Below are 19,552 nucleotides of genomic sequence, written 5' to 3'. Positions count from 1 at the left end.
TTAGGGAGAAAAAGTAATATAATCTCATTATTAACCTGAAAATACATGAACATATTGCTTATCTAAAGGTTCTTACCAGCCCTGGCCAGTTTGGCTTAGTAGACAAGAGCATTGGCCCTCGGGCCAAAAGGCCCTGGGTTCAATTCCAGTCAAATGCATGCACCTGGGTCATGGGCTCGATTCCCAGTAGGGGGCATACAGGAGGCAGCCAATCAATGATTCTCTCTCATCATTGATGTTTCTGTCTCTCTCCCTCTCCCTTCCTCTCTGAAATCAATAAAAATAAAAAGGTACATCTTTAAAAATAAATAAATAAAGGCTCTTACCCACAAAAATTATGTGTCACTAAACCTCTTTCCTAGTATCTGACCTTGAGAAAGACAAAAACACCACATGATCTTCTACCGACATTATCTAAGGGTGAAATCAACAGCCAGAAGGGCCATGACAAATTTTACATTGTCCAGATAGGAGAGAGAGGGCAGAAGAGGGAAGAAAGAAGGTCCCCAATGACACTGCTGCCCCCACGACATCTTCATACAGGGTGAGAGTGGCTGGCCTGTGGTCAGATGCTTGCTGAATTCATGAAGAGGGCATGGCCTTGATGAAGGAACAGACACACACACAGCCAGGCTTCGCTCCACTGTTCATATCTAATCAGGCAGCCTCCTCCCAACTTGAGAGACTTTGAAAATACAAATATTCTGAGGAAAGGAGACACACCTCAATCGTATGCTCATTAGGAGAGAACAGCCTAGCCTTGGCTGGTGTGGCTCAGTGGAAGAGCATCAGGCCAATGCATCAAAGGGTCACAGGTTCAATTCCTGGTCAAGGGCACATACCTGGGTTGCCGGTTCGTTCCCACCCTGGTTGGGGCATGTGTGCGAGGCAACTAATCAATGTGTCTCTCTCACATCTCTCTCTCTCTCTCTCTCTCTCTCTCTCTCTCTCTCTCTCTCTCTCTCTCTCTCTTCCTCCCTCCCTTCCTTCCACACTCTCTAAAAATCAACAGAAAAAATATCCTCAGGTGAGGCTTACCAACAACAGAAAGAGAGAGAACATCCTAGCAAGAGGACCATATTGCTAACAGGAATGTCTAAGGGCACCCCAAGAAAAAATCCCAACTCAGAAAAAGTGAGAAGCTGGCAAACATCCCTGCTCTGCACCTCCCTCACTCTGGCTTACTTTGTCGTAAACACCCCACCCAGGCCCACCCTCAAGCTTGGATATTATATTCTCTGTTTCTCAGCTTCTCTGCTGCTAATTCAAGGATTCTGACAATAATTTATTAAGGGTATAAATGTCAATAGATCAAGAGACAAAGTCAACTTAAAAAACCTGTATTGGGTATTACCAAAAAGGGGAGGAAATGACTGTTTCTAAGCACAAGGGTGAGTACTGACCTAGTATATTTTTTTAAACTTAACACAATTCCTGTACTAAACACTGATAGCTAAAATTCAGGAAAATCTAGAGCCAGCAGGATTCTCAGATGCTTCTGAATCATTACAAAGTCTATAAAGAATGTTGTATATCTTACTAAATACTCTGTTGGATGAAAATGGTAATATATGAATGGTATGACAACTCTGTTAAACCAGAATATTAGGTTCATAGGAGAACTATAAATAGTTTATTAAATAGTAATAATACTATAGTAATAGTAATAATAGTAATAATAATTCAATTTACTATAGAATAAGAAATTATTTAAATCCTAACAATCTATATAATCCACTGACATCTCATTATCTAGTTTGATAAATACACACATAGTTTTTGATCCCACCTTAAAAACAACACAAGAAGCCAAAAAAAAAAAAATTAAACAACATAAAAGGCCACTGTCCCCTTTCACTTTTATCCCCAGTAACTTGTTTCAGATTTACATGAACTTACTTAGTGCTGCAATTCTCAAAGGCACGAGTGATGGAAGACTTTTGTAACAGGGCAGCTTTGTTAAAGCTGAATCTTCAGCCTCACACAAATTCAAAAGCTGCAAAAGATAAAGCAATGTAATTTAGCCTGCTCTTACTGTAATGACATAATAACCTTACAAATAAAAGAGCACAGCAATCTTCCACACACCCCACAACACAATTAACTGACAAACTGAACTCAAATTCCAAAGAATATTATTCCAGGTCAAGGGCATGTACCTTGGTTGCAGGTTCATCCCTGTCCCCGATCAGGTGTGGGAAGCAACCAATCCATGTGTTTCTCTCACATCCATGTTTCTCTTTCTCTCTCTCCTGCTTTCACTATAAGTAAATGGAAAAAAATATCCTCAGAGGTAAGCATTAAAAAAAAAGAATTAGCCCTAACCGGTTTGGCTCAGTGGATAGAGCATAGGCCTGTGGACTGAAGGGTCCCAGGTTCGATTCTGGTCAAGGGCATGTACTTTGGTTGCGGGCACATACCCAGTGGGGAGTGTGCAGGAGGCAGCTGGTTGATGTTTCTCTCTCATCGACGTTTCTAACTCTCTAACCCTCTCTCTTCCTCTCTGTAAAAAATCAATAAAATATATTTTTTTACAAAGAATTAATGCTTATAATCTCACTGTACCTAAAGATTAATTTCTGTTTATTACTGTCTACACACTGTAAACTGGGAAGTTTACGTGGCAAACACTTGTAAGATGTCATCTGCCTCTGCCCATTATCTTGAATCAAGGGGCAAGTCAAGTCCACTAAGAGGCACGAGAACCCGGCAGGACAAGGCTCCAAAGTAAGTCATGGTTCCCACCTATGATCTGCAGCTTCTCTGCTATGACCTTAGGTGTATACCAAATGCTCATGCTCAGTTTCTGTATCTTCAGGAGGTCAGAGCTACAGAGGGCATTCATGTGAAGTAAGGTCTCAACAGTGCCTGGCACGTGTAAGTGACTAATAAACTCAGTAAGCTGGCACTTGCTTGTGCCGTCTTATTCTGAGCACCAGCAGATGGGACAGTGACTAAAGTAGATGGTACAGTCTTAGCTCTAGATTACAACTTGAAGGCCCTGAAGAGCAAGTTTCCTTGGTAGAGGGCTAAGAGAGTTCAAAAGACTCAGGAAACACCCACCTTTTGTTGAACATCTGCAATCACTATGCCCACCTTCTCCCCAATCCCAGATGTAACATACGTGTGCCGAGTGCTGTGCCAGGCTATTGCTGGTTCCCTGTGGTCACCTCCCAGGCCTTCTCTGAGTGCTGCCTAACCAGTCTTCGTGCACAAAGACAGTTTACCAGACACACGTCATCACCATCCACACCACGCGTACCACCACCCCCCTACCTCTGTGTAGAACACCTTATGCTCCACCACGTTAAGATCCATTGTGAAGAGCCTGGGCTGCAATGTGGTACAGAACGTGTTCCCCTCCATCAGGCCGATCTGTGCATTGGCAGGCTGGTGTCTGAGCAAATGCTTCTTAGGTGGGACCATATCCTGGAGGACCTAGGACAGGTAAGGAGGAACTACAACTAAACACATGCCCCTCAAAAAGGCTCTCATCACAATATTCTAAAGCAATTACCAATTTGAAAATCATAAGAGATTAAAGGTTATTACAGATGCCTTTTAATTAAGTGACAGAGAGATGCTTCATGTGCTGAAACTGGGCCACGGGTGTCTGATATACTTCATTCCTAAGGCTTCAGAGTAACCTCTCTTAAAACAAACAAACACAGCCCTGACCGGTTTGGCTCAGTGGATAGAGCGTCGGCCTGCGGACTGAAAGGTCCCGGGTTCAATTCCGGTCAGGGGCATGTGCCTGGGTTGCGGGCACATCCCCGGTGGGGGATGTGCAGGGGGCGGCTGGTCGATGTTTCTCTCCCATCGATGTTTCTAACTCTCTATCTCTCTCCCTTCCTCTCTGTAAAAAATCAATAAAATATATTTTTTTAAAAAAAGGGCCCCAGTTTCAATTCCAGTCAAGGGCATGTACCTTGGTTGTGGGCACATCCCCAGTAGGGGGTGTGCAGGATGATGTTTCTCTCTCATCAATGTTTCTCTCTCATCAATGTTTCTAACTCTCTATCCCTCTCCCTTCCTCTCTGTAAAAAAATCAATAAAATATATTTTTTTTAAAAAACACAAAACTACCAGATTGTGCTATACTGATCCAGGAAACCAACCTTCTATCCTCTTGACACTGGCCATTACCAATAGAACCATTAATATAAGCACATTGATTTTCACATATCTGAGGTTAAAAACAGCATATGTAATAGTATTCTGTAAAGTGGACACAAAATTATAAATTATGTATCCTCTAACTCTCAGATTTAAAGGGAGAAAAAAGTCTCAAAAGTTTTGATCATGTTACCTTCGTCCTGGTGACAGAAATCTCACCTCTTTATGGGGTTCCATTATCACTGTCACACTTTTTCCAGTGACCTGGGCCAAAACTTGCAGTGAATGCATAGCCTGTTTCCTCACAGTGGAATTTGGAGAGGTGACTTCTCGAACCAAGTCGTGTGTCACGTGGTGAAAAGACTTTTCCTGAGCTGCCACAATCTCTTCCACTCTCTCCTCCTCTTTTAAAGGTGTCGCACACCTCATCAGAAGCTGCTCCAGCGTGGTTTTGGCCATGGCAACGGCCCCATTGGAAACCTGCAGGCCAAGGACTCCTTCGATCAAAAAGGGAACAATGCTGCCCAGGACACCCATGTCTCCTGCGCAACCTGCCTGCCATAAAAACTGTCTCTAAGGGGGGTCACGCCCCTCGTGCCAACTACTTTAATAAGACTACTTCATAACTTCCATTAGGTACTTATAGGTCATTCCTGTGTCACTCAGAAAGGAAAACGTGGTGTAGACAGGATCTTTGTATTTACCAAACAGATAAGCTAGCGATGCCCAGATATTCTGCCTGCATATACGTTCATATAGAATGCAGCGTCTGTGGAAATGCTGGACCATGTGCACTACTGCGCCCCAAGACAAGACTGAGGAGTGGTGCTTCCTTCACAGGTCACAGATGTCCTGTGGTAAGTTCTCTGGTTTCTGACTGCTCCTTATGAAGACAGATAGGTATCTGATAACCAGAGAAAACCTAGAGGGGTTCTAATCTGTCCTTTTATTGAAGGTGTTGTTATAAAACCTAAGCTTTTAGGAGAGCAAATTTGCAGAACTGACTCTTGCTACCTATTCTCCAGCAAATCAGCTTCTTGAGACAGCTTGGCTATAGGTTTGGAGCCACCATCACCTACCTCTCCAGTTAAGTCCATCATGACAAAGAGAAGTGCTTTGAGGAATGTCTGCTGGTTCTGCAGAACCCAAGTGAGAGGCAGCCGCTCCATGAGAAACTTAATGGACACCACACCCCCCAACTTTGCATACCAAGCCTGCTCATAACAACACGCACACAAGCGCTCCACAATGTAAGAAAACAGAGGCAGCTGGCATGCCTGGAGAGAAAAACAAACACAAACCTTAATGTGTTACTGCAATTCTTAAACTACCAGTTTCTAGAATGACACCCTCAGGTACAAACCCCACAAATAGGAGATCCAGCCTTACCCTCTCCTTTGAGCCCAGGATGATACTTGCAACATCAAATATCACAGCAAGAGCCACCTCTCCAATCTTGCAAAGTTCCTTTTCTTCATATGCCATACATATAGCTATGGCATCAATGAGAACCAATGGATCCATTCCTTTCGACCCGTTTTCTTCACTGTGAAACATGGCTGTGCTGGGCTGACTGCCCACCTGGTAGCAAGGCAGCAAGAAAGGACCTGGAGGAGAGCACAGGGCGCATGAGAGAGAAGAGTATCCGCATACCAACATTCTTGTACCTCAAACTGCAAAAGTACCTCATTTTTTTTTCTTTGAGGTTAGGAACTTAATACTTTAGACCAACTTCTATTAAACTCAATATTTTTAAACTAAGGAGTCTGATTTACACTAAGGTAATTTTTCTGAATGTTTTTTATTAAACATTGTATTACTTTCAGATTTCCTCAATCATAAGTCAAAAATGTATTAATTTAAAAGAAGAACCACTCGCTGGTTTGGCTCAGTGGATAGAGTGTTGGCCTGTGGACTGAAGGGTCCTGGGTTCAATTCCATTCAAGGGCACATGCCTGGGTTGCAGGCTCAATCCCCAGTAGGGATGTGCAGGAGGAAGCTGATCAACGATTCTCTCTCATCATTGATTTTTCTATCTCTCTCTTTCCCTCTCCTTTCCTCTCTGAAAGCAATAAAAATATATTTTAAAAAATAGTTTATTTCTCCTAAAATATTCTCATGGCCAACTTTAAAAAAAAAAAGAAAAAAAGAGAGAGAGAACCACAATCGGGTACCTTCTTTTTAAAAAGTCATTCAACAGGCCAAAGGGCAGAGCATGCCAATGACTATGGATTACCCTCTGTACATTCCTGACATACATATAACAATCAAAAGCAACAGTTCACACACAAAAAAAGCAACAGCACCCAGGTATGACACCCAACATACACACAAAGAACAATCTGCCAGCAACTATTAATGCCTCACAGGTGCCTAGGACCCACAAGTTGGGAATTATCAAAAAACTTACAGGTCTGCTGGAAAGTTAACGTTAACACAGAAGAAACACTGAGAAACAATCTAAGTGCTAAATTGACAGTACCAACTGCCCAGGCCAAGAGTTACGAGGGGAAAGTCCATGTTCTACAGCCTCAAGAAAGCCCATCATCGTCTCCAGGGCGAGGGCTCTGAGGACATGCCCAAGTGCAGGGCTCCTCAAGGGCGTCCACTGGCCAGCACTAGTCTGGGAGGAGTTACACCAGTTGGGAGTAAGTGTGCAGAAACTTACATAGCACTGGGCAGCCCTGACAGTCCTACTGTCTTCTACCAAACCACCAGTCTGCAGTGGCTTAAAAATAAAGCCAAGAAGACAGACTCTGTCCTTCACACCTAGAGCCTGAGAACCCCTGCAGCAGAAGCAGGAAGCTATTCCAGGCAGAGAGAAGAGGAGGGTGAGCATCCCAGGAGCAGAGATGAGCACTGCAAGGGAGCCCTCGAGGAGCTGGCTGAAGAGCAGAGAGGTGACGATGGAAAACACATGGAGGAAGGTCAGCAATAAGTGTGACTGCAAACTGTCTCTGTTTACACAGCCAAGACTATTCAGCCCCCTTTTGCATTTTATAGCTAACACTTGGAAACAATTTTCACAATGCAGCACCCATTGCTGAAATGCCAATGATCTTTTCCAAGAGGAAAATTAGAAAACAGAGGCCAAAAATCAGCCAACCTCAGCTTCTCTGAAACACCACCATGTCCTGACCAAGTTTTTGAAGTCAAATAACCAGTTCCTTGGCCCCACTCACCACACTGCTGGGCAACTGCCACCATTGTGTAGTGGCGGATCAGGCTGGCTACAAAGGGCAGGGCGCTGGGCCGAAGATCTTTAATGACTGCAGACATGAATGCCCCGGTCAAAGCCTGCTCAAATGTCTTCCGAGCTGGAGTATCTTGTGCTTTGTAGCGATGTGATATGATGACATTAGGTATGGTCTTTTCTGTAAAGCTGGAAGATAAAATTTAATCCACCATCATAAGACCAAAGTCCTGAGCTGATGGCTTCACCATGACTTTTTTTTTTTATTTCAACCACCCTCCTTCCTCATTCAGATAGGACCGAGTAAATTAATTTCTCTGCTTTAATTTCAGTATGAACACTTGAAACCACTGATTCATCAAATATGTTCTACCTGATAGCAGCACAGGAAATGGATCAGCGGGAAATAACAAAAGGGCAGCAGATTCAATTTTTTATAATATTTCATTTTAGGTTTGAATTTACCTTTTATAATTAAACTAGTGGCCTAGTGCACAGATTCATGCACACTGAAAGGAAATTAATTAAAAGAAATATTTTAAAATCGCTATTCACCCTTTCTCTATAATAGAAGTGTCAGAGATGAAAGAATATTAGTAAAATGTATATGACAATATATAAATTGATTAATAAACAATATGACATAAAAACAGACATGATATAAAACTAAAAACATGATATAAAAACAACAAAGACATGATATAACAACATTGATAAAAACAGTAACTGATAAATTGATTAAACTTATTCTAGCTGAAACCGGTTTGGCTCAGTGGATAGAGCGTTGGCCTGCGGACTGAAAGGTCCCAGGTTCGATTCCGGTCAAGGGCATGTACCTGGGTTGTGGGCACATCCCCAGTAGGAGATGTGCAGGAGGCAGCTGATCAATGTTTCTCTCTCATCGATGTTTCTAACTCTCTATCTCTCTCCCTTCCTCTCTGTAAAAAAGTCAATAAAATATATATTAAAAAAAATTTTTTTTAAATAAATAAATAAAATAAACTTATTCTAATATTACTCTGTATACCACATTAAGAGTAAAAACACTTTCAGATGCCAAAACCGGTTTGGCTCAGTGGATAGAGCGTCGGCCTGCGGACTGAGAGGTCCCGGGTTCGATTCCGGTCAAGGGCATGTACCTGGGTTGCTGGCACATCCCCGGTGGGGGATGTGCAGGAGGCGGCTGGTCGGTGTTTCTCTCTCATCGATGTTTCTGACTCTCTATCTCTCTCCCTTCCTCTCTGTAAAAAATCAATAAAATATGTTTAAAAAAAAAAAAAAGAGTAAAAACACTTTCAGAGTGCTTGAATAATTTCCCTTGTCAATAAAAATATTTTTAGCCCTTGCCGGTTTGTCTCAGTGGATAGAGCGTCGGCCTGTGGACTGAAGGGTCCCAGGTTTGATTCCGGTCAAGGGCACATGCCTGGGTTACAGGCTCAATCGCCAGTAGGGGGTGTGCAGGAGACAGCTGATCCATGATTTTCTCATCATTGATGTTTCTCTCTCTCTCCCTCTCCCTTCCTCTCTGAAATCAATTTTTAAAAAAAGAAGAAAAAGAAAATAAAATTCTCATTACTGAGTTATTTAAATATATGTATGTTTTTTTAAAGTAAGTTTGAAATACCTAAATGATTTTTTTAAAAATTAGCACGTCAAATTTACTTTTGTTAAACTTCTTGTTTTTTTTTAATATATATATATTTTTTATTTTTAGATTTTTATTTAATATGTTCCATAAAACTCCGAGTTGGGGGTTTTTTGCTCAATTTTTTTGCACAAGTATTTAGCTCAATTTGACGTTTGTTCTTTTCTATTATGATTCTTAACAGCTTTGAGAAATAAGATACGTACCATAGAATTCATTTATTTTAATTATATGGTTCAATGGGTTTTACATTTCTATACTTGTACAACCATCACCACTATCCAATTTTAAGACATGTCACCCCAAAAAGTCAATCCCTCTCCCACCCCCATGCCAACCACTGACCACAACCTAAATTATAGGAGCAAAATACAAGTATCACATGACAAATATCTGGAGAAAGAAAATATCACTATGGACTGGAAAAGTAAAAGATCCACTGAGTGTGTATCACGTGATAGGCGCTGTGAATATAATGGTGGGCAGAAGAAAGAGAAAAGAGTATGACCCTTGGTTCTTGAAACTTCCAACCTAATGAGGCAGATCACAACTGATAAATTCTAATACTCAAGCACCCAAGTTCTCCCATTTTCTCTAAAAGCCAATGGAAGCATTATTAGGCAAATAACATGTCGTTTTCCTAACTAGAAGGAACATGCTGATAACATTAAGATATCTTAAAGGTCCTCTCTATCCCTCATTCCTGAAGCAAGGTATATTCAATTGCAGAGAATTAAATTACAAACATACTTAGGGTGTGCAAGGAGTTGGTAGAGAGCATGTTTATTGTCCTCTAGACTCATCATTGCCACCAGGAAGCACTTGATCACTTCCCACGCCTGCCTCCGGTAGTAGGGCTCAGTGTTGGCACTTTTCAGGCAGTCCAAAGCGGTTTCAATGGCCTATGACAACAAATAAACAAGTTATAGATGGTACCAAATTACAGGTCCTTGAAAGTCTTTCACTGAAAGCATTTGCAACACCCAAAAGAATCTTAATGCGTATTTTTTTCTCTTGAAGTGAGCAGAGTGGGACTACACAGGGTAGCAAGTACTCCCTGTGTAAGACCTCCAGAGAAGGCAATGAAAGTATCATGAATAAGGAACTATACAGTTCAAATTAAAATGTAAAATGGAGTTTACTAATTTTGTGCTTAAACAGCCAATGGGAGATTCCAGAAATTAAATGAGCCTGTAAGAGTCCTTGTGGTAGATTTGCTGGATTAAACTAGACACTGGGTCATCTACACACTTACCAAGGTCCTCAAGAGAATAATGAACTTTCTGCAGACCACAGACTTTCCTGTGTCAAAGTTCAAAACTAAAACACAACTTCCCTAAGCTTTCACTAAATTCCTCTTTAAAAGAGAAAAAGGCCGGGGCCAGTTTGGCTTAGTGGATGGAGCGTCGGCCTGCGGACTGAAAGGTCCGGGTTCGATTCCGGTCAAGGGCATGTACCTGGGTTGCGTGCACATCCCCAGTAGGAGATGTGCAGGAGGCGGCTGATCGATGTTTCTCTCTCATCGATGTTTCTAACTCTCTGTCTCTCTCCCTTTCTCTCTGTGAAAAATCAATAAAATATATTTAAAAAAATATATTAAAAAAAAAGAGAGAGAAAAAGGTTTACATCTTTTTTATTTTTTCAGAACACCTATATAGCTACACTCATATTTTTATCCTTTTCATTTCAATGAAATTGACCAAAAAGGCAGGGGAGGAACAATCACACAGAAAAATAATTTGAAGCCTTTAACAGCTAAGATATTAACTTAATGATAATTATATACATATGTATCAAAGAACTAACCTGTATCAAAAATTAAACATTTATCCAGGCTCTGTGTGAGGAGCCAGAAAAAGAGCCGACAGGGACAGAGCCCTGCACTCCAGACCCAGCCAGGCGACAAAGCACACAGGGCCGCTCAGTGTGATACAGCTTCTCACCACATCACCCCAGCCGTGTATCTGAGTCTTCTGGGGCACGGCAGAATTGTCGTTTCTCCTACTGCCTCTAATCTGGTCTTTAATAGGTAATAAATCATGTGAGGATAACTTTAGAAATTTTATTTTAAAAATCAATGTAAGCTATGAGCCAATTATCCACTGAAAAAAAATAAATGACTGTTTTAACTGAAATTTACTGGCACTGGGGTTGGCCTCGCTGGTCATTCCCTTTGCCTAGTCGACTCCTTCAGCTCACTGGGCATGCCACGGCCCTGAGGATGCTGTCTGCTGGGAAAGGAGCTCCACAAGCACCATAGAGTTTCCATAAAGGTGCAGGAGGACTGTGGAAGCCTATCTTCAAAACCTGGGTTCTCCCACCCTAGCTGGTGTGGCTCAGTTGGTGGGAGCATCATCCCATACACCAAAAGGTGGCAGATTCAATTCCCAGTCAGGGCACATAACCGGTAGGGGGCGAGTACGAAGCCGCTGATCAATGATTCTCTCTCATCATTGATGTTTCTATCCCTCTCTCTCTCTCTTTGTTCTTCTCTCTGAAATCAATAAAAACACTAAAAAAAACAAAAACAAAAAAAACACTAAGTTCCAGGGCCAGGTGGGCAGGGCATCACCTTCTGGTCCCTCAGGAAAGATGGACCTGCTCAAGGGTCCAAAGCCTCAGGGCTAACACCCCTCCACTGGCCGCCTGGTGGTATGAAAGCTCCCTCACCCACCCATCTGGTCTCCAAATAAATCTCATTCTTCTTTGAGTTATAAATTCCCTCACAAAAATGAGTACATGTTTTATTCACATATTTTCAAATAAGAATTCTTAAAAAGAAACTTATAGTATCACAAGAGGCCTGGTGCACAAAATTCGTGCATCCCTCAGCTCAGATTGCAAGAGAGTGCAGGCCAGGCCAAGGGACATCATCGGTGCATGATCAGGGCCAAGGAGGGACCGCAGGAGGGCTCCAGGGCGTGTCCCACCCTTCTTGCTCAGTCCCGATCGACTGGACCCCAGCAGCAAGCTAACCTACCAGTCGAAGCGTCTGCCCCTGGTAGTCAGTGCACATCATAGTGACTGGTTGACTGTCTGCCCCCTGGTGGTCAGGACATGTCATAGCAAGCGGTTGAGCGGCCTTAGCATATCATTAGCTTATTATGCTTTGATTGACTGGAAGACTGGACGACCGGACACTTACCATATTAGACTTTTATTATATAGGATTAAGAAGCTCCCAGAGACTTCCAAATTTACCTTCTCCATTGGAAGCTGAAGAGATGCTTTACAATCGGAGAACTCCACTGTAATACTGGGGCCTTGAACTTCAGTCAAAACATAGTGCAGCTTCTGGGATTCCTTTAACATCTTCCTGTTACTGCCACCAAATTTACCAAGTACACGATAGGCTACATGAGAAATGCTATCAGCAGGATTGCGTAAAGTACGCCATAAAGCCTAGAAATCAACATGTTTTCATTAAAATCCTTCCAAGGTAATGCATTCACATGGCTCACAAATCAAAACCCAAAAGTTATAAAAGACTATACAGCAAAATTTCTTCCTTCTCTTTCCCCCAAACTAACAAATTCGCTTTCTTGGGAGAAGCCAATGTTATTGATCTTGTGTATTCTCCCAGAAAAAGTTTATGTCTTTACAAAAATGCATATATAAATATAAACATTCTTCCATGCTCCTGAAGCACAAATGGTAGCATAGTAAATACTGCAGAGCTGAAAAGCAAGAAAACTAAGCAATATATAGCTTAGGCATCTTTACAAAATGGGATTGGGAGGAGCAGAGAGAGAAATGTGGTTTACTGGTAAGTTCTCATCCTGGGGTTAAATGGTAAGTTCTCAGATTTTTACTTCTATTAGGTTTTATAACTTCAAAACATGATATATAAATCATCTCATATATTTAAATTATCTTATACATTAGGAAGGATGGCAAAGGGGGGAAATGTGGATCATGTTGGGACCTGTATTATTAGGAAGAATAAATAATGTGTACCTTGTACACACATACTCAACTGTTCCCGGAAATTTTCCATTTTCCCAGATAAATTATCGTATCTTGAAAATTACCATAGCTCATTATTAAAATCTACTTCTTAAATCACCTTCTGAAACAATGCCCAATATTAGTGTCTAGCAATAATCAATAGAAAATCTTGGTACTTTCCTCTAAAGCAAAATTCCAATTTCTCTTATGTACCTGTAGGTCCAAAGAGGCTTCTCCTAATAACTGCTGAGCAGTGCTGTCTAAGTCTCCTCACCTCTACCCCCTCTACCTGGCCTACCAAATCCTCACTTATCTTCAGAAGTGACCTCTGCTTTACTCCCCGGGAGGGGCAGGTAGTGGGAATTAGTGTTTCTGTGCTTCTGATCTCCAAATACTCACGTAGAATTAGCTGGTTGATGGAGCTAAAGTGAGACAGCTTATCCCACCTGCCCAGTAGATAGGTTACTGCGCCTCCAAAAGCAGCCAGGGACCTGTCTCTCCCTGGGGCTGTCTGCCTCACAGAATGGCAAAAGGCTGGAGAACCCCTCCCTGCCTCCTCCTCCCACATGGTGTGCTCAACAAACATGGGGCAGTTCTTCCAAGTTGCCATCTCCAATCTATTCTGCCCAAAGACTTCTGTCCTTTAGGGGTTACTGAGTCCCCACCATATAAAGCTGTCAGAATTCTGATCCCAGTGTGGGGTCAAATACTCTATGCTAATGGGGCACATGAGTAAGTAACAGGTAGCCTAAATCTCTAACAATTACCAACCACATTACAAATCAATAACAGCAGCAAAAAATGAAGGAAAAACCTGATATCTGACATATGAACTCTAATGAACAAAAAATACAAAATGTTGCCTGGCCAGTGTGGCTCAGTTGGTTGGAATGTCATCCTGTACACCAAAAGGTTGAGGATTCATTCCTGGTCAAGGTACATATCCAAATTTCGGGTTTGATCCCTGGTCAGGGCACATGTAGGAGGAAACTGATCGGTGTCTCACTCTTTCTCTCCCTTCCTCTCTCTAAAAACAAATCAAAAAAATTTAAGACTGTTAAAAATATCTATATATAAAATGTTTGCAGACAGCTGTTTTCCCTTAGTAATCTGCACCTCTGTACTGTGTAGCTCAAGATCTTCTGTGAATAAAGAAAGGATCTCCTGGAAGCAACAGTGACCATACACCTGCCTTTGTAAGTCACCAACTAAAGGAACAAGATACTTGTAAAAGCCTCCAAAAAAGAGGGCAGTACTGCAAAACAAATAGTCCCTCAATACTTACAGTATTTCTTTACATATTGTCATAGCCAGAAGATGCACAAAAGAAGTTGAAAACTTCACCACTTCATCCCGCAGATAGTCCACCACAGAGCATGGAGAGCTCAACAGAGGCCCGGCACTGCCAGCCAGATGGCCTAAAATCTTCAGTAGGAACTAACATGAGCACCTAGCGCCCTCTGCTGGCACTTAGGAAAACAGACTTACCTGCATGAGCTCTGCGCGTACTGGCTGAATGTGGTCATACAGGAAATCGGGCTGCAGGTTGTCCACACACAACTCCAGAGTCCTCAGGCCTTGGCTGACCAACGTCTGAGAGCCATTGAGAGCAGACACCAAGGGATCCATTAACATGGGCAAATACGGCAAGAGAGAGCTCAGCCGTACAGGCACCGTGAGACACAGCTCCACGAAGAGATCCTTCATGTGCTGCTTATGCAGGCCGCTCTGCAACATGTTCAGCCCTAATAACAGGGTGTGGGACAGTCAGAGGTGAAGTTGCCATCCAGACACAGGCGAAAGTTAACAGTACAAAATAACTGGTACACTTTTCATTATATACATCAATGTGATGATAGGAAGACTTCTTGTGCCTTATAAGCTACCATATTAATTAGCTAACCCTATTCTATAACTGCATCCACGATCCCCTTTGTCTGTGCTAGTCACAGTGACAACAGCAAGCTGCATATAATTATTACATACTAAGTTATAATTATAATAACATGTCTTGTAATATATTACACATCAACCTTTTTAAAATGTTACACTATTAATAAGCCAAATCTAAAGACAGAGACTTCTGATATGATACATTCATCTCAAGTTTGAGGTTTACAATCTTATATCTCAAGTTTCCAGTAGGTCAGTTGATGTTTATGCTCCAAAATATAAATATTTTTCCAAAAATCCACTTTTGTTTCTTATAGAGAAGAGCCTCCTTCTTATAAAATCAACCTCCCCACTCTTCACTGAGCTCCTTCCTAGCTCAGAGCACTTAGAGGCAAACTAGAAAGAGAAAAGCATGTGACTCAGCAGGCCCACCACAAGGTGCATCCAGGTACTGCAGGTTGAAGAGAGCTCAATGAAGAGTTGACAGGCAAGTCACCATAGGGTAGGAGAAGGAGGATAAAAAGAGGGAAAGGCTAAGTCCCCAGAAGGAGATATGCTTGAACAAAACAGGGTAGGGAGAGATGAGCTTGGGGACAGCAGAGTGTACAGGAAGAAATCAGACTGATCAGAGCAGAGGGCTCAAGTTAAAGAATGACCGGAGATGGGTTTAAATACGAACAAAGGAGCCTGATTATGGTTAAGCACTTTGCCTGGTGGACTTATGACCATGTTACATTTACTATCCAAATATGTATTTCCCAGTTGCCTTCTGGGTATACAATGTTGTAAATGGCTTCTCTTTAAAGAATTTACAAAGAAAATTTAGATTTAATCTTTTGCTAAGATGCCAGGAGCTCACACTTACAAAAATACAAATTCCTAAGATAATGTTTCTAATCAGTTCACACCCACAAACATTGGATGGACTCAAGATAGATCTTCTTTAGCTTTACGTTTTGAAAGCATTTCTAATTATACAGGAACTAGTGACCTGGTGCATGAATTCATGCACATTTAAAGGAAATTAATTAGAAGGTGGCCAGCAGGTGTGACTGGGCGAGAGGGGCCGGACACGCCCTGGAGCCAATCTCCAGCAGTCCCTCCCGGCTGGACACACCTTTGGCAGCGCCAAGGCTCAAAGGACGTCTGTGGAGTGAGCAGGGGGTCCCTCCAGCAGGTGGGGTCCCTGGGCCTGGCCTGTGGGGATCAGGCCAAAACCAGCTCCCAAGGGGTCCCAGAGTGCGAGAGGGCACTCTACAAAGTTGCTGCGTTGAGCGTCTGCCCTCTAGTGGTCAGTGTGCTTCATACCAACCAGCTGGTCGGATGGTCGCTTAGCCTTTTATATATAGACTAGAGGCCCGGTGCACAAAAATTTGTGCACTGGGGGGGAGGGGGGGTCCCTCAGCCCGGCCTGTGCCCTCTCGCAGTCTGGGAACCCTTGGGAGATAACGACCTGCTGGCTTAGACCTGCTCCCGGGTGGCAGAGGGCAGGCCCAATCCCTAGGTGCAGCCCCTGGTCGGGCTCAGAGCAGGGCCGATTGGGGAGTTGGGGCGCCGCCCCCTGTCATGCACAGAGCAGGGTGGATTGGGAGATTGCGATGCCACCCTCAGTCACACTCAGGGTAGGGCCGATTGGGGGGTTGGGGCACCGCCCCCTGTCACACTCAAGGCAGAGTTGATGGGGAGGTTGTGGCGCCACCCCGTCACGCACAGAACAGGGCCAATCAGGCGGTTGGGGCGCTGCCCCCTGTCACGCACAGAGCAGGGCCAATCAGGGGGTTGGGGAGCTCCCCCCTGTCACTCACAGAGTAGGGCCGATAGGGGAGTTGGCACACCGCTCCCTGTCACACACAGAGCAGGGCAGATCAGGGGGTTGGGGCGCCGCCACTGTCACACTCAGGGCAGGGCCAGTGGGGAGGTTATGGCTCTACCCCATCACACACAGAGCAGGGCCCGTGGGGGGTGGGGGGGTCCGCCCTCTATCACCCACAGAGCAGGGCCAATCAGGGGGTTGGGGCACCTTCACCTGTCACGAACAGAGCAGGGCCGATAGGGAGGTTGTGGCCACGCCCCCGTCACACACAGAGCCGCAGGGAAATCAGGGGGTTTGGGCGCTGCCCCGTCACACTGATCCCGGTGCCGGGAGGCCTCTCAGCTCCGCTGATCCCAGTGCTGGGAGGCATATTACCCTTTTACTATATAGAATAGAGGCCTGGTGCACGGGTGGGGCCAGCTGGTTTGCCCTGAAGGGTGTCCCGGATCAGGGTGGGGGTCCCCACTGGGGTGCCTGGCCAGCCTGGATGAGGGGATGATGGCTGTTTGCAGCTGGTCACACACCCTTCAGGGTGGGGGTCCCCACTGGGGCGCCTGGCCAGTCTGGGTGAGGGGCTAAGGGCTGTTTTCAGGCTGGGACTGAAGCTCCCAACTGCTCCTTTTTTTCTTTTTTTCTTTGTTTATTCTGGGCCAGCTTTAGCTCTGACGCTCCAGCTCTTAGGCCTCCACTCCTGAAAGCAGGTATCTGGTTTGTTTCGGTTCTCGAAACTCTGAATCAACTCCAGCTCTGAGATCCCAGCTGAAAGCTGGTTTCTGGGGTTTTGTTTAGTCTATATTTGTTACAATGTTTGAAACTGCAGGCTCAGAGGCCTGCAGCGGCCTGCGGGGAACGTTGGAGTCCTCCGTCACTGAAGCAAGCAAGCCTCATGTTAGTTTCAAGCTGCCTGTCTGCCGGCCGCCATCTTGGCTGACAGTTAATTTGCATATCGCCCTGATTAGCCAATGGGAAGGGTAGCGGTCGTACGCCAATTACCATGTTTCTCTCTTTTTTTTTTTTTAAATATATTTTATTGATTTTTCACAGAGGAAGGGAGAGGGATAGAGAGTTAGAAACATCGATGAGAGAGAAACATCGATCAGCTGCCTCCTGCACATCCCCCACTGAAGATGTGCCTGTAACCCAGGTACATGCCCTTGACCGGAATCGAACCCAGGACCTTTCAGTCCACAGGCCAACGCTCTATCCACTGAGCCAAACCGGTTTCCGCCATGTTTCTCTTTTATTAGTGTAGACTAGAGGCCTGGTGCACGAAATTCATGCACAGGAAGGGGGGGTCCCCTCAGCTTGGCCTGCACCCTCCCCAATCTGGGAACCCTCAGGACCTCTGGCTCTTAACTGGTCACCTGCCGGCCTGATCCCCCTAACTGCTCTCCCGTGCCTGCCTGATCACCTCTAACCACCTCTGCCTCTGCCCCTGTGGGTTTGTGTCTCTGATCCGGCCCCCAGCAGCCCCAGTACCAAGGTGGTGGGGCTTGGGGCTGCTGGGTGCCTGCCTCCCTGCATGTTTGTGTCTTCGATCTGGCCCCCAGCAGCCCCAGCACCGCGGTGGTGGGCCTTGGGGCTGCTGGGTGCCGGGCCTGTGGGTTTGTGTCTCCGATCAGGCCCCCAGCAGCCCCAGCACTGCAGTGGCTGGCCTTGGGGTTGCTGGGTGCCAGAGCTGCTGGGTGCCAGTCCTGCGGGTTTATGTCTCTGATCCCCCCAGCAGCCCCAGCACCGCGATGGCGGGGCTTGGGGCTGCTGGGTGCTGGGCTCTGTGTGTTTGTGTCTCCCATCTGGCCCCCAGCAGCCCCAAGCACTGCCTGGCCGCTATGGACAGGGCCATTTTTGTTGGGTTAATTTGCATACTCGCCCTGACTGGCTAGTGGGTGTAGAGTGATGGCCAATTTACATGTTTCTCTTTTATTAGTGTAGATTGTTGAATTCTGGTTGTGTAAAGCAACTAAATAAAAATATAAACTTATAAATCAGCTTTATAACTTGTTTGCCCTTCTTGTTCTGATTCTCTTTCAAATCTAGCGATTCCTGATCTTACAAAACCACTAGAAACAACCCTCTAGACTTGCTTACCAAATGCTATAAAAATACAACCAAGTCCTAACTGAGGAAACCAAAACCTCCCAACTCTCATTCAACTCTGCGTATAAAGAAAGAGACCAGAACTGAATGGGGAGAAGGGGCTCCTTTCAAAGTCCCACTAACTTTAAAGACAGTGGAACACAGGGACTGAAGGGCCTCATTCTCATTCTCCCTCTCCCTCTCTCTCTGGGGGAGACATACATATATCTCCTCACGATGACCTTCAATGGGTACAGAGGATGAACCCCAGCAACCAAGGGCAGCCACACACACAAAGCTAAAAGTCATGCACACAAGGCTAAAAGTCAACCAAAATCATTGCTCTGACCTTGCAAGAGGTTTGGAAGAAGAGGCAAAAATTCCTGATACAGGAGATCATGGCTACCGCCCCCAATAGAGCGGAACAGGGCCCGAAGCAGCAGGAAGTAGTTATAGGGCTCTTTGGCAGTCTGTGCAAGCTCCATGGAGCTGTTCACAATCTTGTGCAGGTGGGGCTGCAGGATACAGAAAAGGCAAGTTAGTAGGCTCTAAATGAGGCGGATCCACATCCCCAACAACTGTGCTAAACATTCATTACAATCAGACAGGAATGGAAGGTAATTTTTTTTTTTTATTGATTAAGTTATTACATATGTGTCCTTATCTCCACGTTACTCCCCATCCTCCCCACTCATGCCCTCACCCCCCTGCTGTCTGTGTCCATTGGTTAGGCCTATATGCTTGCATATAAGTCCTTTGGCTGATCTCTCCCCCTTATGCCCACCCTCCCCTACCCAGAAGGTAATTCTTATAAATTTATTGAAAAACAAAACAAGCCGAAACCGGTTTGGCTCAGTGGATAGAGTGT

General features: G+C 44.4%; 1 protein-coding gene across 14 annotated transcripts in view; it reads right to left on the bottom strand.

Annotated features, from left to right (window-relative positions):
• Positions 1-19,552, bottom strand: part of TRRAP (transformation/transcription domain associated protein) — a 114,056-nt gene that overhangs the window by 66,676 nt on the left and 27,828 nt on the right. For 13 of the 14 annotated variants that reach the window (XM_059698250.1, XM_059698248.1, XM_059698257.1 and 10 more), the window contains 10 exons: positions 19,034-19,199; positions 14,391-14,647; positions 12,156-12,356; positions 9,705-9,856; positions 7,299-7,498; positions 5,506-5,723; positions 5,196-5,393; positions 4,336-4,596; positions 3,277-3,438; positions 1,900-1,996 (listed from right to left, as the gene is read on the bottom strand). In XM_059698250.1, coding sequence (XP_059554233.1) covers positions 1,900-1,996; positions 3,277-3,438; positions 4,336-4,596; positions 5,196-5,393; positions 5,506-5,723; positions 7,299-7,498; positions 9,705-9,856; positions 12,156-12,356; positions 14,391-14,647; positions 19,034-19,199 — 1,912 coding nt within the window. The remainder of the gene's footprint in view (positions 1-1,899; positions 1,997-3,276; positions 3,439-4,335; positions 4,597-5,195; positions 5,394-5,505; positions 5,724-7,298; positions 7,499-9,704; positions 9,857-12,155; positions 12,357-14,390; positions 14,648-19,033; positions 19,200-19,552) is intronic. The other variant, XM_059698254.1, reaches the window with a different exon arrangement.

The sequence above is a fragment of the Myotis daubentonii genome, chromosome 5 (assembly GCF_963259705.1).
Source record: "Myotis daubentonii chromosome 5, mMyoDau2.1, whole genome shotgun sequence".
Classification (NCBI taxonomy): Eukaryota; Metazoa; Chordata; class Mammalia; order Chiroptera; family Vespertilionidae; genus Myotis; species Myotis daubentonii.
The sequence above is the reverse complement of the archived record's forward strand: the minus strand, read 5'-3'. Positions and strand labels throughout refer to the sequence as shown.